At 48.4% G+C, this 9,880-nt stretch overlaps 1 protein-coding gene across 1 annotated transcript; it reads right to left on the reverse strand.

Moving 5' to 3' along the window:
- Window positions 1–4,292: 4,292 nt before the first annotated feature.
- Window positions 4,293–9,669, reverse strand: LOC131263659 (T-box-containing protein TBX6L-like). Its single transcript, XM_058265890.1, has 5 exons — window positions 9,562–9,669; window positions 8,209–8,368; window positions 5,418–5,685; window positions 5,152–5,289; window positions 4,293–5,006 (listed from the first exon to the last, which is right to left on the reverse strand). The coding sequence occupies exons 1-5, from the start codon at window positions 9,653–9,655 to the stop codon at window positions 4,293–4,295; spliced, it is 1,374 nt and encodes a 457-aa protein (XP_058121873.1). The 5' UTR covers window positions 9,656–9,669.
- Between the last annotated feature and the right edge of the window lie 211 nt (window positions 9,670–9,880).

The raw sequence follows: 9,880 nt of genomic DNA on the forward strand, positions 1-9,880 counted from the left end.
ACGAGCAAAGCAAGTAGAGTGAAAGAAAACATCATCTAAGAGCCCTTGAGGTGCGAATGGGGCGAGAGGGCGACTACCACCACGCGGGGCAAATGGCTGGCCGCGGACACTTCAGCACTTGCGCGCCGAGTGCGTAACGTAGTTGCTGAGATTTTGAAGCGTCGAGATTGATTAATGATGGATTGATGGACGCTGAAGGTTCAAGCGCGTCCGACCCGATGTACGTCGGTCGGAAAAACGAAAACAAACCAGAGTTCTGTTTCCGTCGCGTTGAGGGATCGCAATCGACGCTGAAAGTGGCAACATTCAAAACTCAACAGCTCCCCCCTCGCCCAAACCCGGGTGTGTGAAGAAACTCACGCACTTTCTGCACTTGATGTGCTCGCCGAATCGCCTAAGAAGTGGCTAAGTGTGCCTGACCTGTTTCCATCGTCGACTGATCCTTTTGCTTCGGTCGCGTTCGATCGACAGAAGCGCGCGATAGTCCTTGAGACGTCTCGCGAAATTCGTAGAAAACAAGATTGAACATAACGACAACAAAAGCTCGAAGCTAAATTTAAAAGAAAACACAGGAAAAAAGACAAAACCGGGCGACCAAGTACGAGAATACGGCGAAGCACACCAAATTCCCCAGACAAATTTCCTGAGAAATTTTTCTCCAACGCGATCGAACGGGCGTGGTTCGCATAAATAATTTCCCGAACACCGAAAGGACGGTGCAGAAAACCGCCATCACACCGGAAAATACCACGTACGTCACTACCCGACGAATAAAATTTGTAAAATTTGTAATTTAATTCCCTTCGTCGTCACTATACGCCCGCAGACAGCCCGAAGCATTTCTGATAGCTGGTTTAGAGGATCGCCATTTTCGACGATGGAGTTGAAAGAATTTTTCACGTTTTTCTTAGTACTCGATTGTGGTACATTGTGGCGCAAGGATAGGATGTTCGCTCGGTCTTCTAAGAAATCTAAGGACTGCTCTTGCCCTCTTGTAGCTTAGATATCGATTCAAATTCAGGGACTCTATTTATTGCTAAAAATATATCACTCTCAAAGTAAGCGTTTACTATTGTCTATGCCTTATTTGAAGCATTATGAAGAATATCCCATAAGTGTTTTTTGACAACATGTGAACCTGAATCGTGGTGGGTTTGGGTAATATGATCGTCGAAAGGGAAAAACGGAAAGCCCTATCGTAATCTAAATAATGCCACCGTTTGAGGACACCTTTCCAACAATATTTGCGCCCCGCACGATAACCGTTAGCCCAAAAAGTCCTTCCGATGAATTTTAAGCGTTACTTATATCTCAACGCTATTGGTTTTCGTGTCCAACGCAGATTGATATCGGATGCACTCCGAACGCTACACTATCATCGTCCAAACAAGCAAACTGCAGCAAAGGGATTCCGGGAGTTAAAATTATAGCACTTTGGGGTTAAATATTGACACGTCCGGGGAACCCTTACCTTCGGAAAATGCTATGCTGGGGCAAGCCAGGCGAAGCACAGTAGCAGTGTCAGCGGAGAAGGTACCGAAAAACCTCCGTCGGACCCTGTGCAAACTCGGGCACTCGGTCAGTGCTTATCGATGGAAAGCCCGCCATAGTCCTGCGCTTATCCAAAGTCAAACAAGGACGACAGCAGATGATAGTGCTGGGTGTGCGTAAAGTTATCTCCGCTACGGCAGTGTAAACACATGCGCGCACCGCACACTAGGATGGCAAAAGCTCGAGACAAACATTTGTCCAAGCGTATTTCCACTTGATAAAGGTGTGTATGCGCAAGGTACTGGTGCTGACTTCCGGAAGCTCATCGTGTCACCAAATGCCACAAACAATGCTTTCGGATATACCAAAACAGAAAGACATCAAATCAAAGACAACGAAAGAATGATAAGAAGCCAGCTAACTTTAGATACCAAAACGAGTTTATGAAAAATATAAAAATGCTTCAAACTTTTCAGTAAGAATGGAACAAAACAGTGGAGTTGAAGTCCAGGATAAGTTAGGCCAGGAAATTCAAGTGCACGCTCTTGGACAGATACAGGTGGCAGCTTACTTTCGATAGTTCCAATGTACATAGATTGGGAACAACTAACGAATGAAATTGGAACTTCTACCTAACCGATCTTAACCACAACAAAACGTCCAAGCCACGTGTCCCCATGTCCATCACAACTGTCCGTGGCTGTTTCCCTGCGCATGTAAACGCGTCGCTAGCGCCGGCGGTTTACCGCATCGTCTAAACAAATCTAAACACTCGAGTGGGGTGGTGGAAAAATATCAAATTATTCCTTACCCCCTTCAGGCCACGAGCCGCCGTCTAGTCGAGCCGCGTTTTCCCCCACACGACCATCCACTCTAGTAGCTCGAGTTTGGAGAGTTTTGGTAAGTGTAGCCATACGACCTGCCCGGTAACAACCTTCATTCGCTGGATGCTACTGGATTCCGCCTGGGCGTCATTTCGGACCACCTTCGTGGTCGCACTTGACTTTCGGGGGACGCCGGGACAGCGTCTTGTACATCTTTCGTGTGTGCTTCTTTGCTTCGTCCCCACAGCAATCCCCACACGTCGTCACACACGTTGCATGGCTGTTGTCTCGCGTAAATGATCTCCTCTCCCTCCCCCCCCCCCCCCCACTCCCTTCCCAACCACCCGTACAAACGTTTACGTCGTACTCTTGCGATGCACCATTTTGGAGATCAAAACAACGGGTCATACAATCCCGGAGAAAACAGAAAGACCAAATGTCGTAGCCATCGGCACGGCGAACACGGGAAGAGAATAAACAACGACAGGACGTTCGGCACAAGGAGTGGACCACCAAGAAGATTGACCAACTTTGCATGGCGATGTGCATGCGTGTTTCGTTTCGGGTACGTTTAGCTATGTTTATCTTCTCCCTGTGATCATCTTCGTCGTCAGCTGCAACAGTGTAGAGCCGCCTTCCAACAGGACCGCTTTGTTTGTTTACTTAAGATAACATTCGATACAAACAAAACGCTGTCATGATTTAAATGTGGTTTTATATGTTAAGGGATGGTTGAATATAACTTTTTTAGTCATTATCAACTTTTGCTTAACGTATTGATGATTCAAAAACAACTCGAATACAAATATGATACGAAAAGACATAACAAACCAAATAATGTTCAATGGTGACACACATTCATTTTATTTAGCTTTCTTAGTGTTTTAATTGTCCACTTAACACATAATGAGATAAGGCAACACGGTTTGCTTACAAGTATCTTTTTACAATTGCTTTTCAACTACTTATTTAAAAAAACAGGTTATCTCGGCGTGACACAGTACGCTAAAAATTCTGTACCCTAACTCCAAAGCACTAACTGAAAATAAATTACCCTCCGCTAAACCCTAAAGCATTGCAAACACTAAAACATGTTACCAGCAGAAAACAGAATAATTCTATACCTGAGATAGTTGCTCACGCAAAATGAGGAGGAAAAATTGAGATACTAAACCTTACTACATTCCTGATAACGATGGCCTACGGTTGTTACGGTCTCCTTGCTGAGGTGGAAGTATTTGGTCCTAGAAATTAATTAACAATCTAACTAGTTACCTAGCTTCGAAATACGAGAAGCTCTTGAAGATTCCTAAACTGCAACGATGCAAGCGGCATCGTCGGCGGAAGGTGGCAAACAAAAGCAGCCATTGCTGTAGGCTGCCTGTAGCCACAGCCGCCAAGATCCACGTTTTTGTTTCACTTCTACCAGTCTATCCAATTGCACGCATATGAGGGAAGAATAAGATCCCCCGGTCCGTATGTCCCGAGTACCTTCACACCGGGAAGAGCCTACAGTTCCGCGAGTCAACTGTTTATACAATTCGTCCGTTCTGCTTCCACACCTTTGAGTAAACCGTGCTTTCTACCGGAGAAGATCACCTATCATCACTTCCATCTCACACCTGAAAGCAAACGCCAAGGGCTTCACGGAAGAACGTCGAACAATGGCACCTTCTGTCTATCCGTCCCCAAACCCGTTGGCTTTCCACTCCCCGCGCGTCATTTGCTCAGGCACAAAAAGTCTACCGGCACAGTACAAACACACCACGGAGACGACGTCGGACGACTGTGTTTACCGTCCCGGATCGCGATCATCTTTCCCGCGACATGCAAGTGATGGTTCTAGCGAGATGAGATGTCGTGATGCCTTTCACAGCCATTTTTTCTCACCTCCATCTCACCTCGGACTCATCGGGGGAAGCTATGCTAGACTCACATGTTTGAGGAACTAATTCACACCGTCGCGAGGCGTCCTTTCTATCGATCGTGACCGAGGATGGCCGAGATGCTGAAGGGAAGCTGATGTTGCTGATGCTGCTTCTTGTCGTTCGGATGGCTGGTGCTAGTGCTGTCCTCCTCGGTGGCGATGTTGGCCGCTTTGGGAGAAACCACCGGCACCGGTAGGAACTCACGTCGCGCAAACTGCTGTAGCTGATGGGCGGCTTGGGCAAGGGCGCTCGGCTCGAGGCTGCCCGATCCGTGAGTTCGGGCGAACGAGGGAAACATGAGATCTACCCAGCTTCCGGCGCCTGCCTGGAGCATCGGATGTCCGTGGGGCATGTGTGGATGAGCGAGCAGGCCCTGATGAGCGGCGTGCAGCGATAGCCCCGAGTGGTGCGCATGTGGATGATGGTGCGGATAGAAGCTAGCGGCCATCGGGCGTGCCGGAGACCCAAAGTCGTCCACCACCAACGGGGAGCTCGTGCCACTGGAAGACCCATCGCTAACGGACAGTTCGCTGTCGTCGAGGGATGATAGCGATCCGGCGAGGCTACTGGTACGCGGTCGCTTCGCCTCCGGGCCCGACTCCGGTCCGTCCGACTCTTCATCCTCCTCCGAGCTGCGGCTACCGATGCCGGAGTCGGGTGACATCATGAGACCGGCCTTGCGCTTGCACCGCGACTGGCCCGTCTCCCTGAAGCCCTTCGCAAACGGGTTGTTATCGATCTTTAGCTTGGTGATGCGGTCGTTCTAGAGAGCGGAAGAGGAAAGAGGTAAAGATACGCAAAGCATGGGTGAGTCAACAGTCATCGAAGAAAGGTGGACGGAACAGGAATCTCCATGGACTTCTGGTTTGATAAGGCACAAGGAAAGAGATAAGATGTTCTGAACTAACCTGATATGCGGTAACGGCGACAAACTCCGTCTCGGGGAAGGTGAACGCTTGCTGCGGTGCCCAAGGAATCTGTGTCGCATCGGACGCCTTGATGACGTGGATCCGTGGCTGGTACTTGTGCATGCTCGTTAGAACAATCTATGGAACGGAAGAGACAGGAAAAACATAGGATATTAGTACCATTGACCACTTTGACAACTTAGAACTCGGGAAAGATTTTGGATAAAGGTGTTCGAGGAGCGGGGGAAGTCTTCAAAGATACTTACATGGCCATTACTGTCCAGCGTGTTGTTGGTGAGCTTCACCTTGTTGAAGACGATCGGTTGCGAGGTCCAGTGGGAACCGAGGGCTGGCCCATCCGGATGGAAGTAGATACGTTGTGGACTCTGCGGCTCGGCACCACCGGCCGGTACCCACTGGGAACCGCTGAACTTGAACCGGCAGTCGCTGATCGGGACCATCTCCAGCAGGATGAAGTAGTTCTCCTCCGCTTCCAGCCCATTCACGGACAGACGCATCGAGGGGAACATTCGTCTGCAACGGAAAGGAAAAGCAATAGACGGGCCGGGTGGATTAGAACAGGTTCATTTTCACTATCTAAAGGCGTTCGAGCGCTTTGATTTCGATGCAGTTTTATTATCATTATCTTCTGTTATGCTAGTAGATTCGATTTCTTCTCGATCTGGAAATGGAAACGGAGATGGTACGATCGGCGTCGTCGCGCTTTTACGATCCCTCCGAATAACCAATTTAGCTCAATCGTAACAGCCCGAAAAAGACCTCAAGCAAGTTGGTGGGCAGTGCCGGGTGGGGCGGGCAGACCCCGGTCTGATCGGGAGTGTGTTTTGCTTAATTAAATTTTATTAGCCTCCTCTGGGAGGCAACACCGGCAAGATCGGCCGATCTGACGGCGGGCTGCATTGGACAAACTGGAGCCCCTGGAGGCTCTTCTCTTTTACGGGTTTTTATGATTTGTGAGTGATCGTAAAAACAAAATTTAACTATATTTCGCTTCCCCTTCGTCGCGAAGGTGGAGGGAGCGGTGGTGGCAGCGGGGAACCCCAACGCGGTCGTGAAACGGACGAATCAAAATGTTTCGACGGATCGCTGGCGGAAGACCTCTATCGATTTATCGATCGAGAATAAATCAGTGCGCTCCGAATTCGGATCAAGCGCATCAAAAATTTGAAATCAAAACGAGGGATGTCCAGTGAAGAAAAAAGGCACACACACACACAAGAACCCCGCCCGATCGAGTCGGGATGATCGTGTGAAACGGATAATAATCGATCGTCGGGAGCGGTACGGGCGCCCCGGGCCGGGAACGCAGGAAGGCGCCAGGGTGAACCAGCGTCGTTGCCGGACCCCTGCTGGGACATCCGACAATAAACACTTCGTTCGGGCCCGGAACCCCGGAGGACCGTAGGGGACGCTCGAACGGGGAGAAAACACGAACACGACATGACATGGCGGTGCCGACCAAAAGCGGTTCCACTGACGCCCGTGGTCAGTGACAGGCGAGGGCCAGCGACTCTCGCACGGCTACAGTTGCTCAAGCTGCGTGCTAATGGGGTCGTCTTTACGGCTTCCTTCGAGTCGTCGCCCGTTCGCCGCGATTCCGCCTGGGATTCGGTGACTTCCCGTTGGGACTTATACCTTTTTTGAAGATGATGCTCTGATAAACTGATTACTCGATGACTTCGTTTGTTTTTCTGCCCAGAGCCAGGAGTTTGTTGAATTTTAAGTTTCAATTGAATTGACCGTTACCATTTTTCCCGTGCAAAGCAAACGAGTTGGTTCGCATACCCGTTTGTCATACGGATAATGGATATAAAAGCAAACATGGTTATTACAATTTATCACTTATCGCTTTCATAATTATCAGCGTAACAACCGCCATTTGTGGGGGAACCAAATTGGCAACGTGTGAAACGCGTTCCACTGGGAGCAATGTAATGGCATCGGGCAGAATTTGCAGAAGATTAGCATCGGCAAGGAGTGTGAGTCAAAACAGACGGGCCTTTCAAACATTACGAAAAAAAAAAACGGAGCGGTTCTGAAGAGAAGCAAACAAAGCTTGGCGCCAGCAGCGAAGAAGCTCTTGTTTTGGTTTTCTTCCGGACACTTGGAACCGGGGCGTTCGAATATTCGGTTCGACGCCAACGGACGGTGCAATTCGCTCGTTGGCAAACAAAACTCCCGTCGGGAGCAGGGCGCGTTCACTTGGGCAAAAAAAGGATAGATCCGGACAGCCGTTAGAACAAAAACCGACAAAAATTTAATAAGAAAAAACTCTTTCCGAGTGTTGGTGCGTTTTATGGGTGTGCTAAAACGGGAGATGGTAAAACAAAGACCGGAGAAAGAGCACCAATAAAACACATTCAAAACGCCCAGGAAAAACAAAACGCCAAAAAAGTGTGAAACCCGTCCGGGCGTGAGGAAGCTGAGGACTGAGGGACGTGGTGGATAAGATCGACTTTTGGAAAATCTTCACCCCGCATTTCACACCCCGCCGATCCTCGATGCAATCAGCGTTTGATTTGCTTCGCTCGTGTGTATTTTTTCCGTTCTCTTAGCACGCATAAGAAAGAAGGGGCAGAAAAGACGTAAGAATTATGATTATTGTCTCAGTAATATCCCGTGAAGAACCGGCGCGACACAGGGATACTCGGAATCACAGCCTTCTCAAGCGGGACAGGAAAAGAAGAGAGAGAGGGAGAACAACAAGTGGGAAAAGTGCATCGGTTGTGTAGCGAAAAGAAAACACAAGGAGGAAGCGACGGCCGGAGCAGTTTTACTGCAATGCCAAGTGCAGTGCTTTGAAGTGGCCTCTTCCTGAAGCCGATCCACAGCTCGGCAGGGTTTTTTTTTCGGGAGAAGTTCTCCAGGGCCCCGAAGGGTCAAGGTTGTCTTGGGTTGGGTTGTAAAATTTGGCGCCACCGAATTTAGTCCGACCGCTGGCCGGTTTCGGCAGTGTCGAGACACGAATAAACAAAAGCTTTGAGTTCTCCAGTTCCCCGGCATCTGTCTCGATGGAGGGATGGAGTGAAAACTTACCGGCCACTCTTGGTGATGATCATCTCGGTGCCGATCTTGTGGAACTGACTCCAGAGGTCGCGGTTCTGCAGCTTGATGTCCACATCCGGCAGGGCGTTGTAGCGCGGCGGGATCATCAGTGACCTCGGCGGCGGAACCGGTAGCATCGCCGGGTACGGATCTGTGGAAGACGGAGAGAAAAAAAAACAAGCGAACGTTGGACAATTAGTACGGGTGGCTTCTTTTCCCCTTAAATCCCCCACTTTCCCGAGAAGAAAATTCCGGGAAAAGGTTATCTCTTCGTTATGGAATGGCCCCGTTGCATGTTGACTCATTTCACAGTTTGATTTGTTTGTTTGCTGCAGACAAAAACGGGATGAGTTTGTATTTAGAAGCCTAAGAAAGAGTTAAACGCGAGAAGGAAATGGAAACACCCTAATTCCTGCACCTCGCTTCGGTGAACACCCTTCCTCCGGTTTCAGGCTGGGGTGTTGTTGTTCCGGAGCATTTTCTTGTACTTTTTTCTTCCCCTCCCGAGTGCTAATTATTATGATATTTACGTCATTATTTTCCCGATTCGGTACGCTTGTTATGCCGGCTACCACACTTTTCCTCCTTCGCGGCCGGAATTCCAAGAAAACTATCGGAAGGGAAGCAAATGATTTATTCTTCTTCACCTCTGCGAAGGTGTTTTTCCGGCGCTCGGTGGTATTAAAATGAGAAATTTAATATCCATGACTGATTCGAGATAGCAGTAACATTGCTCGCTTTGATAACATAATTGAAACACAAATAAATACACAAATCATCGCTAATTGATGTTCACACTTCCCACTGGGGGTGTGTTTGCTGTATGTGTGTGTGTTTGTGTATGTGCTATGAGAGAATTTTTGCCCAATATGGGCGGAATGAGTGAAACGGAACAAAAGAAACCCCTTATCGATCAAACACCGTCGGGGAGTTGAAAATTTAAGGGAAAGCAAAACAACCTTCCGCGTGTTGGAATTTCACTCTCGACAGCTACATTCCAAAGGTTTCGGTTCCACCGAGGAGCAAAAACTGTCGAATGCCGTCGGGAAATGGACAGCCAGCCATGATGATTGATGGCTTAAGTAAAGTGCATTTTTGGGTGAGATATTTCGGTTTTTGTTTTATTTTCCATGGAGTATTTTCTACATGTATTTTTTTTTAATTTTACCAATCCCCAAGGAATTCATTGCCCTAACTAGCTGTCAAAAAAAAAAAAACGTCCGGAAAAGTGCTTCAACTAGGGAAGATAATTAACGATCAACTCCCGATCCCCGATTCTTCCGATGTCAATCAAACCGATGTATCAATTCGGTTTTCCCTCTTCCGCCGCCGATTTCTTCTTACCTGGTAAACGTTGCATCTGCATCTGATGACGATAGAACTCCGTCTGTAGGGCGATGTGATGGTGCATTCGTAAATCCATTAGATCGGCAGTCATTGTGTGTTGGTAGGTATTTTTATCTTTTTTTTTTGCAAGCAAAAACTTGAACACGAGCCTCTCGCTAAAACACTTGTAAAACTTCACCCGATTTCGACGCCACGTCTCGATGCGTGGGGATTTTATGCGTTCAGTTTTTGCGTTACTTTGCTTCCGCTGTTGTTGTGCACTCGTAAGTCTTCACCGATGCAACTGCATGTCACAATTGCACAGGGTTCTACACCG

This window comes from Anopheles coustani, chromosome 2 (assembly GCF_943734705.1).
Source record: "Anopheles coustani chromosome 2, idAnoCousDA_361_x.2, whole genome shotgun sequence".
Lineage (NCBI taxonomy): Eukaryota > Metazoa > Arthropoda > Insecta > Diptera > Culicidae > Anopheles > Anopheles coustani.